General features: G+C 52.3%; 1 protein-coding gene across 1 annotated transcript in view; it reads right to left on the bottom strand.

Moving 5' to 3' along the window:
* Window positions 1-25,458, bottom strand: part of aldh1a3 (aldehyde dehydrogenase 1 family, member A3) — a 164,115-nt gene that overhangs the window by 32,810 nt on the left and 105,847 nt on the right. The window contains exons 7-8 of the mRNA XM_038813505.1: window positions 10,740-10,853; window positions 4,546-4,648 (exon numbers count right to left, since the gene is read on the bottom strand). Of these exons, the coding sequence (XP_038669433.1) occupies window positions 4,546-4,648; window positions 10,740-10,853 (217 nt within the window). The remainder of the gene's footprint in view (window positions 1-4,545; window positions 4,649-10,739; window positions 10,854-25,458) is intronic.

The following is a 25,458-nucleotide window of genomic DNA, read 5'->3' as shown; positions in this document are numbered from 1 at the left end:
GGCAGACACACTGTAGCAGGGCAGGGGGCAGATACACTGTGGCAGGACAGGGGGCAGACACACTGTAATAGGGCAGGGGGCAGACACACTGTAATAGGGCAGGGGGCAGACAACTGTAATAGGGCAGGGGGCAGACACGCTGCAGCAGGGCAGGGGGCAGATACACTGTTGCAGGGCAGGGGGCAGACACACTGTAACAGGGCAGGGGGCAGACACACTGCGGCACGGCAGGGTCAGACACACTGTGGCAGGGCAGTGGGCAGACACACTGTAATAGGGCAGGGGGCAGACACACTGCGGCACGGCAGGGGGCAGACACACTGTAGCAGGGCAGGGGGCAGACACACTGTAGCAGGGCAGGGGGCAGACACGCTGTAATAGGGCGGGGGCAGACACACTGTAGCAGGGCGGGGGGCAGAAACACTGTAATAGGGCAGGGGGCAGACACACTGCGGCAGGGCAGGGGGCAGACACACTGTAGCAGGGCAGGGAGCAGACACACTGTAGCAGGGCAGGGGGCAGACACGCTGTAATAGGGCAGGGGGCAGACACACTGCGGCAGGGCAGGGGACAGACACACTGCGGCAGGGCAGGCGGCAGACACACTGTAATAGGGCAGGGGGCAGACACACTACGGCAGGGCAGGGGGCAGACACACTGTGGCAGGGCAGGGGGCAGACACACTGTAGCAGGGCAGGGGGCAGACACACTGTAATAGGGCAGAGGGCAGACACACTGCGGCAGGGCAGGGGACAGACACACTGCGGCAGGGCAGGCGGCAGACACACTGTAATAGGGCAGGGGGCAGACACACTGTGGCAGGGCAGGGGGCAGACACACTGTAATAGGGCAGGGGGCAGACACACTACGGCAGGGCAGGGGGCAGACACACTGTGGCAGGGCAGGGGGCAGACACACTGCGGCAGGGCAGGAGGCAGACACACTGCAGCACGGCAGGGGGCAGACACACGGCGGCACGGCAGGGCGCAGACACACTGTGGCAGGGCAGGGGGCAGACACACTGTAATAGGGCAGGGGGCAGACACACTGTGGCAGGGCAGGGGGCAGACACACTGTGGCAGGGCAGGGGGCAGACACACTGTGGCAGGGCAGGGGGCAGACACACTGCGGCAGGGCAGGGGGCAGACACACTGTAGCAGGGCAGGGGGCAGACACACTGCGGCAGGGCAGGGGGCAGACACACTGTAATAGGGCAGGGGGCAGACACACTGCGGCAGGGCAGGGGGCAGACACACTGTAGCAGGGCAGGGAGCAGACACACTGTAGCAGGGCAGGGGGAAGACACGCTGTAATAGGGCGGGGGCAGACACACTGTAGCAGGGCAGGGGGCAGACACACTGTAATAGGGCAGGGGGCAGACACACTGCGGCAGGGCAGGGGACAGACACACTGCGGCAGGGCAGGCGGCAGACACACTGTAATAGGGCAGGGGGCAGACACACTGCGGCAGGGCAGGGGGCAGACACACTGTGGCAGGGCAGGGGGCAGACACACTGCGGCAGGGCAGGAGGCAGACACACTGCAGCACGGCAGGGGGCAGACACACGGCGGCACGGCAGGGGGCAGACACACTGTGGCAGGGCAGGGGGCAGACACACTGTAATAGGGCAGGGGGCAGACACACTGTGGCAGGGCAGGGGGCAGACACACTGTGGCAGGGCAGGGGGCAGACACACTGCGGCAGGGCAGGGGGCAGACACACTGTAGCAGGGCAGGGGGCAGACACACTGCGGCAGGGCAGGGGGCAGACACACTGTAATAGGGCAGGGGGCAGACACACTGCGGCAGGGCAGGGGGCAGACACATTGTGGCAGCGCAGGGGGCAGACACACTGTAATAGTGCAGGGGCAGACACACTGTGGCAGGGCAGGGGGCAGACACACTGTGGCAGGGCAGGGGGCAGACACACTGTGGCAGGGCAGGGGGCAGACACACTGCGGCAGGGCAGTGGGCAGACACACTGCGGCAGCGCAGAAGGCAGACACACTGTAATAGGGCAGAGGGCAGACACACTGTGGCAGGGCAGGGGGCAGACACACTGTAATAGGGCAGGGGCAGACACACTGTAATAGGGCAGGGGGCAGACACACTGTAATAGGGTAGGGGGCAGACACACTGTAATAGGGCAGGGGGCAGACACACTGCGGCAGGGCAGGGGGCAGACACACTGCGGCAGGGCAGGGGGCAGACACACTGTAATAGGGCAGAGGGCAGACACACTGTGGCAGGGCAGGGGGCAGACACACTGTAATAGGGCAGGGGCAGACACACTGTAATAGGGCAGGGGGCAGACACCCTGTAATAGGGCAGGGGGCAGACACACTGTAATAGGGTAAGGGGCAGACACACTGCGGCACGGCAGGGTCAGACACACTGTGGCAGGGTGGGGGGCAGACACACTGTAATAGGGCAGGGGGCAGACACACTGCGGCACGGCAGGGGGCAGACACACTGTAGCAGGGCAGGGGGCAGACACACTGCGGCAGGGCAGGGGGCAGACACACTGTGGCAGGGCAGGGGGCAGACACACTGCGGCAGGGCAGGAGGCAGACACACTGTAGCAGGGCAGGGGGCAGACACACTGTGGCAGGGCAGGGGGCAGACACACTGTGGCAGGGCAGGAGGCAGACACACTGTAGCAGGGCAGGGGGCAGACACACTGTGGCACGGCAGGGTCAGACACACTGTGGCAGGGCGGGGGGCAGACACACTGTAATAGGGCAGGGGGCAGACACACTGCGGCAGGGCAGGGGGCAGACACACTGTAGCAGGGCAGGGGGCAAACACACTGCGGCAGGGCAGGGGGCAGACACACTGTAGCAGGGCAGGTGGCAGACACGCTGTAATAGGGCAGGGGGCAGACACACTGCGGCACGGCAGGCGGCAGACACACTGTAATAGGTCAGGGGGCAGACACACTGTGGCAGGGCGGGGGGCAGACACACTGTAATAGGGTAAGGGGCAGACACACTGCGGCACGGCAGGGTCAGACACACTGTGGCAGGGTGGGGGGCAGACACACTGTAATAGGGCAGGGGGCAGACACACTGCGGCACGGCAGGGGGCAGACACACTGTAGCAGGGCAGGGGGCAGACACACTGCGGCAGGGCAGGGGGCAAACACACTGTAATAGGGCAGGGGGCAGACACACTGTAATAAGGCAGGGGGTAGACACAGTGCGGCAGGGCAGGAGGCAGACACACTGCAGCACGGCAGGGGGCAGACACACGGCGGCACGGCAGGGGGCAGACACACTGTGGCAGGGCAGGGGGCAGACACACTGTAATAGTGCAGGGGCAGACACACTGTGGCAGGGCAGGGGGCAGACACACTGTGGCAGGGCAGGGGGCAGACACACTGTGGCAGGGCAGGGGGCAGACACACTGCGGCAGGGCAGTGGGCAGGCACACTGCGGCAGGGCAGGGGGCAGACACACTGTAATAGGACAGGGGGCAGACACACTGCGGCAGGGCAGGTGGCAGACACACTGCGGCAGGGCAGGGGGCAGACACACTGTAATAGGGCAGGGGCAGACACACTGTAGCCGGGCAGGGGGCAGACACACAGTAGCAGGGCAGTGGGCAGACACGCTGCGGCAGGGCAGGGGGCAGACGCACTGTAGCCGGGCAGGGGGCAGACACACTGTAGCAGGGCAGGGGGCAGACACACTGCGGCAGGGCAGGGGGCAGACACACTGCGGCAGGGCAGGGGGCAGACACACCGCGGCAGGGCAGGAGGTAGACACACTGTAATAGGGCAGGGGGCAGACACACTGTAGCAGGGCAGGAGGCAGACACACTGTAGCAGGGCAGGAGGTAGACACACTGTAATAGGGCAGGGGGCAGACACACTGTGGCAGGGCAGGGGGCAGACACACTGCGGCAGGGCAGGGTGCAGACACACTGTTGCAGGGCAGGGGGCAGACACACTGTGGCATGGCAGGGGGCAGAGACAGTGCGGCAGGGCAGGGGCAGACACACTGTAGCAGGGCAGGGGGCAGACACACTCTAATAGGGCAGGGGGCAGACACACTGTAATAGGGCAGGGGGCAGACACACTGTAATAGGGCAGGGGGCAGACACACTGTAATAGGGCAGGGGGCAGACACACTAATAGGGGGCAGATAGACTGTGGTGAGGCAGGTGGGCAAGCATGCTGTGGCAGGGCAGGGGAGTGCAAGGGTGGGGGGGGGGGTGCAAACACATTGTGACAGGACGGGGTGAAACCCTTTTCCCCTGCCATTCTTTCCCCTCCCCTCTGCCACTCCCACCACTTCTGCCACACCCCCCCTTTCCGTCCACACCACCAGGGTGATCAATTTCTCCCCAGCGACTCTGTCCACCCCTCATTATTTTGAACACCTCCGTCAAATCAGCTCTTAATCTTCTCTGGAGAACAAACCCAGCTTCTCCTATATATCCATAATCACGGTATAATCTGAATTCAAATGCACACATTCTTGCTTTGTCACTATTGAGTAATGCAGAAAAATGAAGCTGTTAGGCTGCAGGAGTTGCTCTTACAGTCAGAGTCAGCAAACACAATGCAGGGGTTCTTCCCGCCCAGCTCCAGCGTCAATCTCTTCAGGTTACTTTTGGAGGCTGCTTCACTGATGGACTTTCCAACCTGACAACACAGCAACACACACGGGTTTGAGAACTGCAGAGAAACCTACCTTCTCACTCGGAATACATCATCACATTGGACTTGAAAACTATTAATGAGCTTAAACTGGACCCTGTCCACATATGGACGCAGAACTGTGGTAGTGCAGAAATATTCCCACGTAATAACCTCGAGCTCCAATAATACCAGTGTGTGTCTCTCTCTAACATCCAGCACCCTGCAGATTGGAAGAAAACTTTCTGAGGGACTTTATCACCCCCCCCTCCCTTCCCCAACACCGCCACCATCAACAGTTTTGATGTTGAGTTGTTGGGCGGGGTAGCTTATTAAATCCAGCAGGCATTCTTCCTGTTCACCCCCTCACACACCCCTGCCCCCACTAACGTTTTAACCTGGGGTCAGCAATTCTAGTGCTTTGTACAGTTTACCCCATTGGAAAACCTAGCAGATGGACATCAATGCGGAGATATATAAAGTCATCCATTTTGGATGTGAGAAAGAGAATTGCAATATGATTTTATTAATGACTAAAGGTTTGAAACATGGGCGTACTAGGCGAAACTCAATTACTCTCACACAACAAACACTAAAAACTAGTGAACAAATACATAATGTGACCAAAAGGTTGAATGGAATGCCAGCATTTATCTCGAGGAGCGTTGGGATACAAAATGATGGATGTTACAACAGTGTTTTCTTGAGGATAAGAGATTGAGAAGGGGATTAAATCAAGAAGCTGAAAATGATAAAGGAATTCAAGAGCATAGATATCAAAAAACTCAAGAAACTCACATCTAGAAATAATGTGGAAATGCCACATCTCCATTGGGCTGCACGGTAGCATTGTGGATAGCACAATTGCTTCACAGCTCCAGGGTCCCGGGTTTGATTCCGGCTTGGGTCACTGTCTGTGCGGAGTCTGCACATCCTCCCCGTGTGTGCGTGGATTTCCTCCGGGTGCTCCGGTTTCCTCCCACAGTCCAAAGATGTGCAGGTTAGGTGGATTGGCCATGATAAAATGCCCTTAGTGTCAAAAATTGCCCTTGGTGTTGGGTGGGGTTACTGGGTTATGGGGATAGGGTGGAGGTGTTGACCGTGGGTAGGGTGCTCTTTCCAAGAGCCAGTGCAGACTCAATGGGCCAAATGGCCTCCTTCTGCACTGTAAATTCTATGATGCTGGCATTGGACTGGGGTGATCACAGTAAGAAGTCTTACAACACTAGGTTAAAGTCTATCAGGTTTGTTTCGAATCACTAGCTTTCGGAGCACAGCTCCTTCATCAGGTGAATGAAGAGGTGGGTTCCGGAAACATATGTACAGACAAAGTCAAAGATGCAAGACGATACTTTGAATGCAAGTCTTTGCAGGTAATTAAGTCTTTACAGGCCCAGATGGAGGAACTGGAGAGAGGGATAATCACAGGTTAAAGAGGCTAAAGAGGTGTGAATTGTCTCAAGCCAGGGCAGTTGGTAGGATTTAGAAATAAGAGGGCCTAATTGTAAAATTGCATCCAGGCTATTTAGGATATTAGTGATTTGCATGAAGGGACATTGAGTATAAGTATTGGCAAGTCATGCTGTAGCTCTACAGAACCTTGGACCACATTTGGGATATTGCGTACAATTCTGGTCACCACACTATCAGAAGGATGCGGATGCTTTGGAGAGGGTCCAGAAGAGGTTTACCAGTATATTGTCTGGTCTGGAGGGTATTAGCTATGAGGAGGGGTTGGATATACTTGGATTGTTTTCAATGGAATAATGGAGGTTGAGGGGCGACCTGATAGAGATTTACAAAATTATGAGTGACATGGACAGAGTGGATAGTCAGATGCTTTTTTTCCAGGGTAGAAAAGCCAATTACTAGGGACATAGGTCTAAGATGCGAGGAGGAAAGTTTAGAGGAGATGTGCAAGGCAGGGTTTTTACACGGAGGATGGTGAGTGCCTGGAACTCACAACCGGAGGAGGTGGTGGAAGCAGATAAGATAGCGACGTTTAAGAGGCATCTTAACGAATACGTGAATAGGATTGGAATTGAGGGTTACGGACTCCGGAAGTTCAGAAAGTTTTCAGTTTAGACAAGCTTCATGATTGGTCCAGGTTTGGAAGGCTGAAGGGCCTGTTCGTGTGCTGTACCTTTCTTTGTTTTGTTCAATAGTACTGAAGAATCGTGCTCCAGTACAGCACCCCTAGCTAAGTTGCTCCAGTACAGCTACAACACTGGCATCTACCCGGCACTGGCATCAACCCGGCAATGGTGGAAATTGCCCAAGTGTGTCCTGTACACAAAAAACAGGACAGATCCAACCAGGCCAATTACTGCCTCATCAATCTACTCTCCATCTTCAGTAAAGTGAGGGAAGGTGTCGTCGACGGCACTATCAAGCGACCCGTACTTATCAATAGCCTGCTCACAGATGCTCAGTTTGAGTTGCGCTAGGGTCACTCAGCTCCTGACCCCATTACAGCTTTGATTCAAAGATGGACAAAAGAGCTGAACTTCAGAGGTGAAGTGAGAGTGACTGCCCTTGACATCAAAGCAAAATTTGACTGAGTACGGCATTAAGGAGCCCTAGCAAAACTGGAGTCAATGGGAATCAGGGGAAACTCTCCGCTGGTTGGAGTCATACTTATACAAAGAAAGATGGTTGCGGTTGGAGGTCAATGATCTCAAACAGGAGTTCTTCAGGGTACTGTCCTAGGCCCAACCATCTTCAGCTGCTCCATCAATGGTCTTTTCTGCATCATAAAGGTCAGAAGTGGGGATGTTCACTGGTGATTGCAAAATGTTCAGCACCATTCGCGACTCCTCAGATACTGAACATTTGCGCCACTCAAGTGCCAGGCAATGACTATCCCTCCAACAAGAGAGAATTTAACAATCACCCTTTGATATGCAATGGCATTACCATCATTGAATCCCCCAGAATCAATATCCTGGGGATTACCAATGACCAGAAACTGAACTGGACTAGCCATATAAATACAATGGCTACAAGAGCAGGTTAGTGGTTGCGAATTTTGCAGTGAAACACCTCCTGACTCCCAAAAGCCGGCCCACCATCTACAAGACACAAGTCAGGAGTATGATGGCTTATTATATAGGCTTGGCCGAAAGCCCAGAGATTCATTACTCTCTGAACCCCAGAGAAAACATTGTTTGATTGACAGCCCTGGCTCTCTGATCGCTGCGATCAGTTTCACAGTGTTGCTTATTAGTAAACCTATAAGCAGCAAAGCAGCGGGAGAGCAGCAGCCTGTGATTGGAGCAGAGCCCCTTTCAGAATCTTCAATTCAATTTACCATCTATCTGGTAATCTGAACAGTGGCTCTGGGGCCACAATCTAGCCCGAGACCCAATGGGTTGGACAAGCCTGCTTTAAAGGATCTGGATGATTGAAACCTTTGTTACTTTGCAATGAAAGTACTTCCTTTTAAAAATAGTGCAAAGGAATAGATGAAATAAAGCTTTTTTTATATACATCCTGCTAACATATGGTCCATTGGGCCTATATTGTGCATAATGGATCCATGGGCATGGCAGTGCCTTATCTTGGTATAGGAAGCATGAGAGGCCATAGGGTATGCGTGGGGGCCCTTATCTTGGCATGGAGTCATGAGGAGGACCTTTGGAACTCACCTCTTAAAAAGGCCCCTTCCTGCCAACTCGGGGTCGCGACTCCCAAGGAGCCATGCGGGATTCTCCGCTGGCGGGATGCTCCGATTTGCTGGCAGCCCGGGGGAAACCCCATTGACTAGCCGATGTAACGGTGCATCCCGCCGGTGGGGTGAGGCAGAAATATGGCACGGCGGGGCGGAGAATCCAGCCCACGGTCCAACTCTATCAAAACTGCAGGAAGAGGAGAATATTCCCGCCATGTAGCCGGCCAGGGTAGGGAGTGCGAGGTGCGTGCTTTTGACAGAAACTACTTTGCATCCTTTAAAAGCACACTCGAAAATCAGATAGCCCGGGAATGAGTCAGGAATGCTAAGATCGGGACCCACTGCCATTTTTAAAGGGTTCCTGAGTCACCTTGACTCTGAAAATTCAGTCCAAAGTTGTCGAGATTGCAGATCAGACAAATAATTGCACAGAATTGAGAGAATTCAAGGAATTGGAAAAGAGCGGTAGAGGCTGGAGGAAGGCCTCTACACTGCTTAGTCAGATGCCTAAGAACAAATGCACAAACAGGAAAGCCTAGCAGGTGGCTGCAGTTGGAAAGTACGTCAATGAAAGTTGCCAGAACAGACTCTGAGGATCGCTATGTATCTTTGCCCTAAAGCAAGCAGGAAAATTAGACTTTGCAGATTTCAAAGCCAATCGTAGATGGTGTACCTGGTGTATGAAGAGAAACAATTTTGTACTGAGACAGAAGACTAAACTTTCACAGGGTCTCCCAGCAGAACTTGATGACAGGATATTGCATTTAAGTGATTTATAATCAAACATTGACAAAAGAATCGATCCAGATTGGCCTGTATTGGTTCATGGATGAGACACGCTCGGGTTTTGACATGTCATCCAGCCAAATGGTGAGCAAAGTTGGAGAGAAAACAGTGTTAGTGAAGGCAAGTGACCATGAAAAGCTTAGATTCTGAGTTCTGCTGTCATGTATGTTTGACGGGAACAAGGTTTTAAGCCAATGGTGAAATTCAAGAGAAAACCCCTCCAAAAACACCAATTTCTAAAAGGAGTAATTATTCATGTTCGCAATACAGGATGGATGTTGGTTTAAAAAGATGTGAATGCAAGTTTAGAGTTTCCGACCAGAAGGATTACGCAAAATAAAAGTCTTCTCATCTGGGACATGTTCAGACTACACCTTATCAATGCTGTTATTGCTGAAGTTAGATTGTAAGATAAGTGAGAAGTGCAGCAATTCCCGGTGGTCTAGCCAGCCTTGTATAGCCATTGGGTGTGTCTCTAAGTTAGCTCTTCAAGAACAGCATGTAAAAAAAGTGTAAGCACTGGCTGATCGGAAGAGAGGTGACATTCACCAAGGGAGGCTGTATACTTGCTCTGACATTAGCGTTATGGAGGCCTGGGATGAAATCAGAACAGAGGATGCTATCAAATTGTTCAAGAAATTTAGGATAGCCAATGCACTTGATGGCACAAAAGATGATTATTTCTGGAATGACACGGTCAATTATGACATAACTGATGATGAGGATGTTGATAATCCCTACAATTATTCCATTCAAGAAGCAGATTGGGATGGGTTTTTGGATCTGAAGACAAGGAGGTGGGTAATTTCTGTGGACATTAATACACAGGATAGGTGCTTGATGGCTGGTGCAGACATGATGGGCTGAAGGGCCTCTTTCTGTGCTGTAAAACTCTGAGATTCAGTGTGTGCTCTGCCTCCAAGAAGTATTCATTATTGCATAATGCAAATGCAGAGTGAGATGTTATAAACTTTTATATATCGGCCTTGTTTTGATGAATTTAGTATAGAAATTGATATCTGCTTCCATGGTGATTATTTATTTCTAAGTAAAAATTAAATAACGGAAATACTTTTGGCTCTATTTTGGGGGTGGGGGTTGGCGGGAACAGTCTCTGACAGTCTGCAATGGTGAGGCAATGGGATAGGATGAATTTCACCCTCTCCAAAATTCTACGCCTATTAAAATCGACCCTCTACCTTTTGCCTAAAGATTCAGTCTTGGAAGCTTTACAAGGGTATATACGGTAGTAATTTTATGGTGCTGTCACTCAGGATGGTGTTCTTCACAGTGAACATGGAAAGTCCATTTGCGTTGGATGTAATTTGCAGTTGAAAGTTCTTGACAAGTTCCATTGGCATCGCGATTTTAGCTAAACAGTGAAATTGGTTTGGAAACTCTAAGTCGGTTTGGTTAATACCCAGCTCCGGTTACAGAACGCTCCACAGAAAAAGTCACAGCTGGCAATGCATCTCTCTGCACCTGGGTAATGCCTCATTCCACACACTACCCTCACATGTACCTCTGTCCGGGGCAAGGTTGAGAAGATGCACGCCTCCTCATTTACAGCAGATTCTTGTCACAGAATGAAAATCTTTACTGTATCCAAACACAATCAGAATAATGAGGCAATATCATTACCTCAGTGGAACCAGTGAATGCAACTTTATCAATGTCCTTGTGACACGCGATCGCTGCCCCGGCAGTGGGTCCAAATCCGGGGACAATATTCACCACACCTGGGGGGATTGGGATCTGAAAATCACAAAATGGTGAGTCATACTTTAACAGATTGAAATGTTGAACCCTTCCCAGTCTCGAGCATGAAGCAAAATTTCAAAACGGTTTCTGTGCGACACACACAAATGAAATTACAAGCATTATCGGATTATTAGTTTCTGACAGGGAGCTTTCCCATCAGAAATTTGGGCTCACGCTGGGCGGAGATCTTCCAAACCATCGAACTGATATACAGTACAGATGGGAGCTTACCCATTATCAGAACAGAGTTGGAGGGTTAGCCCAGTAATACCAAACAGATGGAATAAAGTTTCTGTATTATATCAGTTGGGAGTTTGATGGGACATTCTCCACTTTTCTGGAAGGTGGTGGTGACCACAATAATACTTAAGAAGAATGACACCATTTTGGACAGAGCTGTTTGTTTGATTGACCTCACTTCCACAAAATACATTATCCACCTCACCGTGCAGTAGAACAGGATTTGGACCCTTTTTGACAGGAGATTATGTAAGGGGCAAACTGTAGCCATGTGGCTGCTGAACATACAATCCACAGGGGATGCAGTGTGGCAACTTGTCAAAGCTACTTCAGTTTCAGCTCCTTGTGACCTCTACCACAGAGAAGGACGGACACTATGATGCTGTGACAACAGCACCCCCTGCAGGGTTTGCCCCAAGTCACACTCCATCAGACAGGGACATTTTTTTCCTGTCCCATCACCATTGGTGGATCCAAATTCTAGAACTGCCTCACGAGCAGCATTGTGGGAGTGCCAAAAGCACATGGACAATGGCGGTTCGAGCTGGCAGCTGCCCACCACTGTTGCAAGGTAAATAGGGATGGGTAATAAATGCTGGCCTAACCTGCAGTGTTCACTGTAATGATGAATTTCACAGACTGAACACAAAAAGGATTTGCTAGTAAGAGTTGTTCAGCAGCCACATGGCTGCAGTTTGCCCCTTACATATCTCCTGTCAAAGAGGGCCCGCCCCCAGCTGCTTTGCTCCGAGTCCCAATTGGTCCCCCCAGGCCACGTGACGCTTAATCTGCTGTTACCCTTAAAGGGACACTCACCACATCCCAATGACAAAACAAAATTCATCACTGCTGCATGCGTCATTGCCAGGTAATAGAATTGGCAATAATCATGAACATTAGAAAACAGGATGTGGAATCAAAGATGCTTACAGCAGAATAGGAGGCCATTCAACCTAATGTGCCATGCTAACACTTTACAAGAGCAACTCCATTGTCCCAATTTGTCCTGGTAGCTTTGCATGTTTCTGAGCTTCAAATATTTGCCCAGGTTTTCTCTAAAGGTCGCAGTAATTTCTGCCTGACAACTCCTTGTGGAAAATTGTCCCATGCTCCGGGAACTGTATTTAAATACATTCCCTAAAAGTCTCTTCTCAGAATCTGAACAATCATTTGACAAATTCATCCATCATCAATGGCTCCTCCACCAGAGGAAAAATTATTCTTATTTATGCTATCAATCCTCGATCCAGTCTCCCCTGAGCTTCAATGGGAGTAGTCTCAGTATCGCTAGTTTCTCCTTATACTATACATTCCACCCCAGCATCACCCTGCTGAATTTACACTGTACACTCTCTCTGGGTTTAATCATCCTGCTGAATCTACATTGTACACTCTCTATGGATTTAATCATCCATCTGAATCTACACTGTACACTCTCTATGGGATTAATCATCCAGCTGAATCTACTGTACACTCTCTAAGGGTTTAATCACCTGGCTGAATTTACACTGTACCCTCTCTATGGGTTTAATCACCTTGCTGAATTTACACTATACACTCTCTATGGGTTTAATCACCTTGCTGAATTTACACTATACACTCTCTATGGGTTTAATCACCTTGCTGAATTTACACTGTACACTCTCTATGGGTTTAATCACCTTGCTGAATTTACACTGTACACTCTCTATGCGTTTAATCATCCTGCTGAATCTACATTGTATGCTCTCTATGAATGAATCAATTCATCATTAAACTGAATCTATACTGTACAGACCGTGTGAATTAATTTTTAACTCGCTGAGATGAGCAGTGCCTGAAACCCACTGTATTTTGCCAAAAATTGTGAACGTTATTGAAGCTAAAACTGTGAGTTAGTGTTGAACATGTTAAGGCAGGAGAAAAACTGTCGCCTATCTTACTTTGAACATGAACCCAGGAATAATTGGGAATCACGTCACCACATTTAACGAGTAAGATGATAATGCAAAATAGATTGTCAACAGGATGTGACTGGGGGCTGGGGACATCAGTCACGCTCGTGAAGCACTCGATGGGGACTGTAACAAATGTGAACCCATGGGTGCAAAAAAATCGAGGGAGAGGTTAGTGGGGGGGGGGGGGGGCAGAGATTTTTTTTGTTCATTTACGTGATGTGAGCATTGCTAGCTAGGCCAGTATGTATTGCCCATCCCTAACTTCCCTTGAGGTGGTGGTGAGTTGCCTTCATGAATTGCTGTAGTCCCTGTAGTGTAGATACACCCACTGTGCTGTTAGTGAGGGAGTTACATGATTTTCACCTAACGACAGTGAAGAAACAGCAATATATTTCCAGGTTAGGTTGTGAGTGGTTTGGAGGGTGACGCACTATCAATTACGACGAGATGAGAGTAGAGAGTAATCGAGGCCTTATTAAGCAGAGATGTGGGTTTTCCGCTCCCGATAAAAATCGGGATGGCCGTCGTGAAATCGGCCGAGGTTCACGACGGCCTCGGGGCCCGCTCCCCGCACCTAATTCACCCCCACCCGGAGGGCTAGGAGCGGGCCCCCGTCGTTCCCGGCCGTGACCTCGTCGCGCCGGAAATGACGCGCAAAACGGCGCATTTGTGAGGTCATCCGCGCATGCGTGGGTTGCCGGCTCCAACCCGCGCATGCGCGGATGACTTCATCGCGCAGATGCGCAGTGGCCGTCTTTCTCCTCAGCCGCCTGGCAAGACGTGGCGGCTTGATCTTGCCGGGCAGCGGAGGGGAAAGAGTGCTTCTGTTTTGGATGCTGGCCCAACGATTGGTGGGCACCGATCGCGGCTCTGTCCCCTCCCGAGCACATTCGTGGTGCTCCCGTGCCAATCCGGCCCCTAGATGCCCCAAACGGGCATCTGCCGCCCGTTTCACGAATGCAGCGAGGTGTGGTTGCTGCCCTGGTGAAACAAGCGTGAAGGGCCGGCTGCTCGGCCCATCGGGCTCGGAGAATCGCGGTTCGCCATGAAAAACGACGAGCGCCCATTTTTCAGAGCGGTGGGGGGGGGGGGGGGGGGGGGGGGGGCGGGGGGAGAATCGCTGGGGGCGCCAGGGGGCGTAAAAAATGAATAATGGTGGGAGGCCCTCTCGCGAATCTCCCACACTGCGTGGGGAGCGGAGAATTCCGCCCGTGTTGCCTCCTGCAGCTGTTACCAGAATGGGAGCAGCTCGGTGAGCCCACACATTTATACTCCGCCTTCTGGGTGGAACCAGCAGGCAGGGATCTACCCCCGTACCTGTAGTACAGGAGCCTTACCGTATTACCTCTAATACACGTTTTATACAAACAGTGGTGACTACCACATTCACCCCCTGTTAAAAAAGAGTCCAGCGGGGGTGGTAGAAAAACTATTTACAAGTATGTGAGAATTTAAAGTTTACAGTCTTTGGAAAATTTACAAATTTAGCCGGTCGGGTGCCTTGATCCTCTGCTGTGAGCGCCGCAGTCCCAGTGATGATGCAGGCGCCGGCTTGGTCGCCTGTGACTCCGGGAGTGTGTTGTCCTCATCTTCATCCCCGGGTGGAACCAGTGGGAGGATGGATCGTTCTGGGGCGGGCCTGTAGTGAGGTGCGCTGGGGGGAGGGTGGGTGGCACCAGGGCAATCGGAGAGGGGGGGTGTCGAGTGGTGTGGGTCGTGGGTGGGGATTTAGCTGCTGTCAGGTCCCTGAGGGAGACTGTGTCCTGGCGGCCGTCAGGGTAGGCGTACTGCGGGTTCGCATGCAGCAGCTGTACCCTTTCGACCAACGAGTCTGCCTTGTAGATCCGCATGTGTATGCGGAGGAGGACGGGTCCTGGAGCTGCCAGCCACGTTGGGAGCAAAACCCCGGAGGTGGACTTCCGAGAGAAGGCAAGGAGACGGTCATGGGGGGGTTTCATTAGTCGCAGTGCAGAGAGTAGCGATCGGATGGAGTGGAGCGCGTCGAGGAGGACCTCCTGCCGGGAGACCGGGAGATTTTTAGACCGCAGGGCCAGCAGGACAGCCTTCCAGACCGTCCCATGAAAATGAAATGAAAAAAAATGAAAATCGCTTATTGTCACAAGTAGGCTTCAATGAAGTTACTGTGAAAAGCCCCCAGTCGCCACATTCCGGCGCCTGTTCGGGGAGGCTGGTACGGGTACATTCTCCCTCTCCACCTGTCCATTTCCCCGGAGGTTGTAGCTGGTGGTCCTGCTCGAGGCAATGCCCTTGCTGAGCAGGAACTGACGCAGCTCACCACTCATAAAGGTGGAGCCCTGGTCGCTGTGGACGTAAGCGGGGAAACCGAACAGGGGGAAGATGCTGTTGAGCGCTTTAATGACCGTGGCAGAAGTCATATCAGGGCATGGAATGGTGAAGGGCAATCTGGAGTATTCATCGACCACATTCAGGAAGTACGTGGTTCAGTCAGTGGAGGGGAGCAGCCCTTTGAAGTCCATGCTGAGACGTTCAAATGTGCGCGCGATCTGGCCGGTAGAAGTGCGGTTTGCACTCCGCACAGACTTGGCTGTCTGTGGTGATAGCCCTGAGCTCCGCAATGGAGTAGGGCAGGTTGCAGGCCTTTATGAAGTGAAAGAACCGGGTGATCCCCGGGTGACAGAGACCATCGTGTAGGGCCCAGAGTCGGTCTACTTGTGCGCTGGCGCATGTACCTCGGGATAGGGCGTCTGGGGGCTCGCTGAGCTTACCGGGGCAATACAAAATCTCGTACTTGTAGGTGGAGAGCTCGATCCTCCACCTTAAGATTTTATCATTGTTGATCTTGCCCCGCTGCGTATTATTAAACATGAAGGTAACCAACCGTTGGTCAGTGAGGAGAGTGAATCTCCTGGCGGCCAGGTAATGCCTCCAATGCCGCACAGCTTCTACAATGGCTTGGGCCTCTTTTTTGACGGAGGAGTGCCGAATTTTGGAGGCATGGAGGGCGCGTGAAAAGAATGTCACTAGTCTGCCGGCCTGGTTGAGGGTGGCAGCCAGAGCGACGTCTGATGCATCGCTCTCGCCCTGAAAGGGGAGGGTCTCGTCGACCGCATGCATCGTGGCCTTGGCAATGTCAGCCTTGATACAGTTGAAGGCCTGGCGAGCCTCAGCCATCAGAGGGAAAACAGTGGAGTGGATGAGTGGGTGGGCCTTGTCCGCATAGTTACCCCCACTGGGCGTAATAGGAGAAAACCCCAGGCATCTTTTGAGGGCCTTGGGGCAGTGGGAGAGTGGGAGTTCTATGAGGGGGCGCATGCGGTCGGGGTTGGGCCCTAGAACTCCATTTTCCACAACATAGCCAAGGATGGCTAAGCGGTTGGTGCGGAACAGGCATTTCTCCTTATTGTATGTGAGGTTCAGGAGTTTGGTGATGTGGGGAAATTTGAAAAGGTTAGCGTCGTGGTCCTGCTGGTCGTGGCCACAGATGGTGATGTTATCTAGGTACGGGAAGGTGGTCCGCAGCCCGTACCGGCCAACCATTCGGTCCATCTCAAGTTGGAAGACCGAGACCCCGTTAATGACGCCGAAGGGAACCCTAAGGAAGTGGTAAAGGCGGCCGTCTGCTTCAAACGCAGTGTACTGGCGGCCCGTCTTGCGGATGGGGAGCTGGTGGTAGGCAGATTTCAGGTCCACTTTGGAAAAGACGCGGTACTGTGCAATCTGATTGACCATATCAGATATGCGTGGGACGGGGTACGCATCGAGCTGCGTGTACCGATTGATGGCCTGACTGTAGTCAATTACCATCCTGTGTTTCTCCCCAGTCTTAACTACTACCACTTGGGCTCTCCAAGGGCTGTTGCTGGCTTCGATGATGCCTTCCCGCAGCAGCCGCTGGACCTCCGACCTGATGAAGGTCCTGTCCTGGGCACTGTACCGTCTGCTCCTGGTGGCGACGGGTTTGCAAACCGGGGTGAGGTTTGCAAACAGGGAAGGTGGGTCGACCTTAAGGGTCGTGAGGCCGCAGACGGTGAGGGGTGGTAGGGGTCCGCCGAATTTTAGAGTTAGGCTTTGGAGGTTGCACTGGAAGTCCAGGCCGAGTAACAGGGCAGCGCAGAGGTTGGGGAGGACGTAGAGTCGGAAGTTAGAACATAGAACATAGAACAGTGCAGCACAGAACAGGCCCTTCGGCCCTCGATGTTGTGCCGAGCAATGATGCTGAAATCTATGCCCTGGATGGTGAGGGTGACGATGCAGTACCCCCCGGATTTCCACGGAGTGGGATCCGGAGTCCAGAGAGATTCTTTGGGTAATGGGGTGTACCGTGAGGGAGCAGCGCCTTACCGTAGCGGGGTGGGTGAAGCTTTCCATGCTCCCGGAGTCCAGAAGGCAGGATTTCTCGTGCCCATCGACTTTCACCGTTGTTGTCACGGTTGCGTGTTTGTGCGGCTGGGACTGGTCGAGCGTAATGGAGGCGATCTGTAGCTGGTGTTGGTAGGCCCCAGGCTGGTCGGCGGTGGTGGCAGGCGATGAGCGGCCAGATGATGTGTTCGACGAGCAGGGGTCCTGAGGTGCCGTCCAAAATGGCGCTGAAGATGGTGGCGCCCAAGGGCCGCACGTGTTCTGCTGGGAGGAAGATGGCGGAGCCCACGGGCTGCACGAGGGCTGTGGGGACGAAAATGGCGGCGCCTACGGGTCGCACATCGGGGGTGCGGGAACAATGAGCCTGGATACGGCGGCGACCGATCGGGCCTGGCAGACCGCAGCGAAATGTCCCTTCTTCCCGCAGGCCTTGCAGATTGCGCTCCGAGCCCTGCAGCGCTGCCGGGGGTGCTTTGTCTGGTCGCAGAAGTAGCAATTGGGCCCTCTCCTGCTGACGTGTCTGCCTTTCAGGACACTGACTTTAGGACGCAGCTCTTCGCCATTATTAACCAATACCACAACGTCTTCGAGGGCATGCGCACGCTCACGTACACCTACAAGATTTTATTGAAACTGAATGCCATGCCTGTGGTGCACGCACCTCGCAGGGTCCCAGCACCCCTTAAGGCAGCAGCTGCAGGGACCTCCAGGACCAAGGAGTGATTTCCAGGGTCACAGAACCAACCGACTGGGTCAGTTCCATGGTATGTGTAAAAAAAACATCCGGCGAACTGAGAATATGCATTGATCCCAAAGATCTCAACCGCAATATTATGAGAGAGCATTATTGCATTCCTAAGCGCGAAGAGCTCACATGTGAGATGGCTCGCGCCAAGTTCTTTACCAAACTCGACGCCTCAAAGGAATTCTGGCAAATACAGCTCGATTAATCCAGCAGGAAACTCTGCACGTTTAATACCCCCTTTGGAAGATATTGCCACAACAGGATGCTGTTTGGGATCATCTCTGCATCAAAAGTGTTCCATAGGATTATGGAACAGATGATGGAAGCTATTGAAGGCGTTCGCGTCTATGTCGATGACATAATAATTTTGGTCCATCACTCCGCAGGAGCATGTTAATTGCCTCCAGTGCGTCTTCAGACGGATACATGAGCATGGCCTCTGCCTCAAAAGGGCCAAATGCTCCTTTGGTCAGACTGAGATTAAATTCCCCGGAGACCACATCTCCCAATTGGGTGTGCAGCCGGATGCGGACAAGGTAGCTGCCATCAAGGTTATGAAGACACCGGAGGACAAGAACGCTGTCCTCCGCTTTTTGGGCATGGTCAACTTCTTAGGGAAATTCATCCCTAACCTCGCCTCTCATATCACGGCTCTCAGGAACCTGGTCAGGAAGACAACAGACTTCCAATGGCTCCCTGCCCACGAACACAAATGGAGGGAACTCGAGGCAAAACTGACCAGGGCCCCCGTCTTAGCTTTTTTTGATCCGGCCAAGGAGACCAAAATCTCTACGGATGCCAGTCAATCCGGCATTGGAGCAGTGCTCCTTCAACGTGATGAGGCCTCGTCATGGGCCCCCGATGCATATGCATCGCGTGCGATGACCCCCACCGAGCAGCGCTACGCGCAGATTGAAAAGGAGTGCCTGGGCCTTCTGACCGGTGTCATTAAATTCCATGATTATGTCTACGGACTCCCTCAGTTCACCGTCGAGACAGACCATTGACCGCTGGTCAATATCATACATAAAGACTTGAACGACATGACGCCTCGCCTCCAGCGTATTCTTCTCAAGCTCCGGCGATACGACTTCCAGCTGGTATACACCCCAGGCAAGGACCTCATCGTTGCTGACGCTCTCTCCAGGTCAGTCACCACTCCATACGACCCAGCGGGATTTGTCTGCCAGGTTGACGCCCATGTGGCATTCACTGCCTCCAATCTACCTGCCTCGGATGAATTCCTCGTCCAAATTTGTCGCGAGACGGCTGCCGACCCTTTTCTCCAGCGTGTCATGCTCCACCTAACGGATGGGTGGCTCAAGGGCCAATGCCCTCAATTCTATAATGTCAGAGATGAATTGGCGGTAGTAGACGGGGTTCATCTAAAACTGGACCTCATTGTCATCCCGCATAGCATGTGCCAGCTTGTCCTGCAACAACTACACGAGGGCCACCTGGGCGTGGAGAAGTGCCGCCGAAGGGCCCGAGAGGCAGTGTACTGGCCTGGCATTAATGAGGACATAGCCAATGCAGTGCTCAACTGCCCCACTTGTCAGCAATTCCAGCCGGCCCAACCACGTGAAACCCTGCAGCCCCATGAGTTGGTCACGTCACCCTGGACCAAGGTGGGCATCGACCTGTTCCACGCGCTGGGTAGAGACTATGTCCTAACCGTGGGCTACTTTTCGAATTACCCGGAAGTGATACAGTTACACGACCTCACCTCGTCTGCCGTCATTCGTGCATGTAAAGAAACCTTTGCCCGATACGGCATCCACTCACGGTTATGTCCGACAATGGCCCCTGCTTCGCCAGCCAAGAATGGTCCAACATTGCCAGGCGGTACAATTTTGCCCATGTAACGTCCAGTCCCCTGTACCCCCAATCCAATGGCAAAGCAGAGAAGGGAGTACATATCGTCAAAAGGCTCCTTTGCAAGGCTGCCGATGCTGGGTCTGATTTTTACCTTGCCTTGCTGGCCTACTGCTCCGCCCCCCTGTTAACTGGCCTGTCGCTGGCCCAATTACTCATGAATCGCACCCTGAGGACGACGGTGCCGTCTATCCATGTCCCAGACCTCGACCACGTTCTGGTCCTTCGCCGGATGCAGCTGTCTCGTGCCCAGCACAAGGCGGCTTATGACTCCCGTGCAGCTGATCTCCCTGCTCTGGCTCCCGATGACAATGTCCGCGTCCATCTTCCGGGTGGTGGCTGGTCTGCAATCGCTGTTGTCCTTCGGCAGGTGGCCCCCCGCTCGTTCCTGGTTCGTCTACCAGATGGCTCTCTTATGCGCCGCAATCGACACGCCCTTCGTCTCGTTCCGTGCCCGCCACATGATCTTCAGGTCTCGCCTCGCCGTCATGATGACCCTGCCATGGACTATGCAGAGCTCCCTGTCACCCTGCCTCCCCCTGACTCTGATGCAGTTCAGCCCGCTCCTGAACCGGTGGCTCTCGACCCACCCTTGAGGCGGTCAACCAGAATTCGTCGCCCACCTCAAAGACTAAATTTATGAACTTTTAGAATTTAGGGATTCTCTGAATTGTTTTGTTGCTTTGTTTAATCATTTCCCTGGTTTGTATATAATGTTGCTCCAGTTACTCTTTTGTTGCATACTGTTTATCTGCACCGGACACCTTCCCATGTAAATAGCCTAGTTCTTATTTACATAGTCTGGTAAATATGTCTTCGCACTCCACACGTAGTTAGGAACATTCTCACCACACATTATTTGTTGCCACAAACATCCATTTTTTGTAAAAGGGAGGATGTCATAATATACACCAGTATATCATGGTGCAGACACACACACTGATTGACACACAGCAAGACCAATCAACACACACAACACCGCAGCCAATCACCAGTTAGAGCACGCTCACTATAAAGACAGAGGGCATCGGTTTTCCCGCTCATTCGGGATGCAGCCTCTCAGAAGGACAGAGCTCACAGCTTGCAGCACAGATCTTCACCATGTGCTGAGTGCATAGACTGGTTAGGAAAGGTATAGGTCTTTAGTTTAAACTAACATAGTGTCGACCCACAGTGAAAGTATGTTCAACAGAAATTTCAACAGAAATAGTGTTGTACTATTTCAAGTGTTGGTAGCCTGTATGTGTTACTGCTGAGGTAAATGCAGTCTCCACAGATCCAAAGTACCCAACACATCAGTTTTCATATCTCGTTCCCTATCTGCCTAATCTCCTCCAGCCGTCCAGCTCTCCGAGATAACGGCACTCTTCTAATTCCTCTCTTTTACAGACCCCCAATTTCAATTGCTCCAAGTTGATGGATAAGCAGTCAGCTGCATAGGCCTCAGGCTCCGGAATTCCAACTTTAAACCTCTACTGGCCTTTCCTCCATCGCAATGCCATGAAACGTGCCTGTTGACAAACGTTTTGTCTTATGTAGCTCACTGTTGAATTGTCTTTGTTAACCCCTGGGGACATGTTACTATGTTAACAGCGTTCTATAAATGCAAGTTATTGGTGGTGTCATTCAATCCTGGGGGTTCAGTGCTGGGGTTCCTGCGCTGAAATTAGGTGGAATTATGTTGTAAAATGTAGGATAATTTGAGCATGTGAAGTCTTGTCACCTCACTGCCCAATCCCTACTTCCCTGTCAACCTGTGTGACAGCTGTTCCTGGGTCATGACCAGGAGGATGCAGGCAGATCCGGGAAAGGGGCAGTAATGACCATGTCGAAACATGATGGACTGAGGTAGATTCCATCACTACCCTTACCCAGACCTCCCCCAATATTTATTTGTTGGAGAGCTCAATCTCCAGTGGGGAATCCTGTCTGATCTTTGGATCACTACTACACCCAGGCATGGTTCACCCAGCATGGTACTGCGCCCAGGCATGGTTCACCCAGCATGGTACTGCACCCATGCTGTTTCATCCAGCATGAAACTGCACCCATGCATTGTGCACCCAGCATGGTACTGCACCCAGGCATGGTTCACCCAGCATGGTACTGCACCCATGCTGTTTCACCCAGCATGAAACTGCACCCATGCATTGTGCACCCAGCATGGTACTGCACCCAGGCATGGTTCACCCAGCATGGTACTGCACCCATGCTGTTTCACCCAGCATGAAACTGCACCCATGCATTGTGCACCCAGCATGGTACTGCACCCAGGCATGGTTCACCCAGCATGGTACTGCACCCATGCTGTTTCACCCAGCATGAAACTGCACCCATGCATGGTGCACCCAGCATGGTACTGTACCCAGGCATGGTTCACCCAGCATGGTACTGCATCCATGCATGTTTCACCCAGCATGAAACTGCACCCATGCATGGTGCACCCAGCATGGTACTGCATCCATGCATGTTTCACCCAGCATGAAACTGCACCCATGCATGGTGCACCCAGGATGGTACTGCACCCATGCATGGTGTATCCAGCATGAAACTGCATCCACACATGGTGCACCCAGCATGGTACTGCACCAGTTGAAGCATGTATCAGGAATCAGACACAAGAGGGCACTGTTCCCATTAGTAGCCCTGTGAGTCCCAGAGACACACACACTCACATTCCCATGTGGGATCATCCACGAGGAGCTGGTATAATTCCCCCTGCTATCGCGATCTGTAAATGCAGGCTTCAACCAAATGTCAGAAATATTCCTTTTCTTCCTGGGCTCGACACAGGAATTTGTTGAAATAATTAGAAAAAGATGCCAACAGTATTTCATTAACCTGAAACCTGAGCTCAAAGGCATTTTCTGGAATTTCTTGTGCGACTTTTGACTTTATTTACTTTAGAAATGGAATAAACTGTGATAGCCCGCACGAGGACCAGAGGGAAATCGCCGATTGGCCTCCCTGTGGGTTTTGTCGAATACGGCTTCCCGTGGCGAGCGGGCGGAGGCCAACCCAGCTGTGGCTCATGAGCGGGACCTTTAAACGAAGCCCCCAGACCCGGAGCTGGGCTGGGACGTTTGTTTTGTGTGCTGCGTGTGGTATATTTTCAGTTTAAAATGAACCAGTTTGGCCTTTCGCTGTGCGCCTCCTGGAATTACTGCACTGACGACGAGGATCAAGCACAGGGTTCTGATCAGCCTTTTCGAAACTCCCAGACAACAACTCCGGCAAGAAATGAAGCAAAATGAAAAACCCGGAAATGCCCTTGTTTGGGAAGCTCGCGCCTTGTGATGCGGACTAGTGGAACAGGGCCAGTATGCCAAACGCATGCGCTGGTTCCGCTGCACCAATGGCATAGAAGGGGATGACAGACATAACGTGATACTTTTGAAGTATTCGGGGCCCCGATGTTCAGTATTATTAAGAGTTTAACTTATTCTGCAGCCCCTGACACTAAAACGTTCAACGAGCTTGTAAAGAACCATTATGACCCAAAACTGTCCGTAATCCTTCAGCGTTACCATTTCAAAATGGCTGGGGGACCTCTCTAGGGTGGGAACAATAATATCGCGATATAAAAAAAATTGTTGGCAGAACCCTCCCTGGACCTCAAAAGGGCTATCGAATTAGCACTGTCCTTGGAGGACGCTGAGAAAGAGCTTCAAGGGATGATGGACAGTTGCCTTCTCAGGCTTGGTCGGGGGAGGGGTTGGGGAGGACCCTCATACAGAAAATCCAGCATTCCCAACAAAGGTTCCCACGTGCCTCACCCACCACCAACTCAACATTCAGCCAGAACGTTCTTGCATCTCAAAAGACAGCTGGATAACCCTAGAAGTATCAGGGGAGCTTACCCGGAGGGCTGCATCTGTCAGCCACAAGGTAAGTTTGACCAAAGGACACGACCCAGACAAGGCTGCCAGAATCACCAGTACACGTGTGACCCAGGCGGGAAGCCAAAGCCACCTCAGGCCTGACACTTGGAAGTCTATCAGCCCGTAGAAGATGAAACAATGCAGCTAAACTGCATCATCACCCCTAAGGTTGCCTTGATAAAAATCCAAGGACATTCCCTGGAAATGGAGGTGAATACAGGAGCCGATCTCCACCGTCGGGGAACAGACTTTCCGGCTTCTCCAATTGGGTATCTTGCCCTAGGTCTGCGAGACACCAGGATCAGGTTGTCCACATATACAGGTGAATCATTGAGGATTATGGGGACCACTATGATCCCAGTTATCTCTGGGAAGCAGATGGCCAGACGCCAACTCATAGTCATACGAGTACCAGGACCCAGCCTCTTGGGCAGGGTTGACTCCAGAGGTTCCGCCTGAATTTTTCAACTAGGAACCGGTGGACTGTATGACAAATGCCCAGAGGTATTCCAAGAAGCCCTTGGTAGAATAATGGGAGCAAGGGCAAAGATTTATGTGGATCCCGACGCTCCACCCAGATATTTCATGACTGTCCCACACCCTTTAATTACCAAAGTAGAGACTGAACTCGAGTGAGTAGAGAATCTGGGAATAATTTAAAAAAACAAAAGTGCCCAATTTTTTTTTCCAATTAAGGGACAATTTAGTGTGGCCAATCCACCTACCCTGCACATCTTTGGGTTGTGGGGATGAGACCCACGCAAACAGAGGGAGAATGTGCAAACTCCACACTGACAGTGATCCGGGGCTGGGATCGACCCCAGGTCCTCGGCGCTGTGAGGCCGCAGTGCTAACCACTGTGCCACTATGCCGCCCGAGTCTCAGAAAATACACCAATGGAGTTCACAGAGTGGGCTGCACCAGTAGTCCCTGTCCTCAAGCCCGACATGTTGGTCCGCCTTTGTGGGGACAGTTTATCTTTTCTTCTTCCGCTGCTCACCTGGATGAGCAGGGTGCTGTTACTAATCGTGGTCAGTTCCGGTGGTTCGGGGAGGTTCTCCGAGGGCGAAGATATTGGCCCTCCCTCCCAGGGCCTCTTGACGATTCTTCTTCTCTTCAGTGATAGAATCTACCTGGCTGGAGCTGGTGTAATCATCCTTTTTTCTTTTGAATATAAATGGGGCCGGTGCATTACACCTGGATGTGGTTAGAGAGGTGCAGGCCCTGCTGGGTTTGGGTGTTGCAGTGTACTGTAGGTCCTGGGGGTATTTATTTCTGTGTGCTGGGGGAGGTGCTGGGGCGAGGCCAGGTCCAGTGCTATGGCTGGTATCCTGTTGTCCCCTGGGGCTTCTTGAAGGCACCTATTAGGGACGACCTGGGGGGCTGGGTTTAGCTTCTTTGGTGCTCCAAGGACTGGGGTTGGGCTGAGTCCTGTACTTCGGTTGGCATCCTGTTGCGCCCCTGGGGGATGGAATGCTTGGTTGAATGAGCAGCCTGTCCTCTTCCTCACTGATGTGTGCTCGGCGGCACCAGGGAAAAATGGAAGGAGGGTTGGGCCCTGATCCTTTGTTACCCTGTCG

The sequence above is a fragment of the Scyliorhinus canicula genome, chromosome 12, assembly GCF_902713615.1.
Source record: "Scyliorhinus canicula chromosome 12, sScyCan1.1, whole genome shotgun sequence".
NCBI classification, from domain to species: Eukaryota; Metazoa; Chordata; class Chondrichthyes; order Carcharhiniformes; family Scyliorhinidae; genus Scyliorhinus; species Scyliorhinus canicula.
Note: the sequence above shows the minus strand (reverse complement) of the source record. Positions and strands in the feature narration are given on the sequence as shown.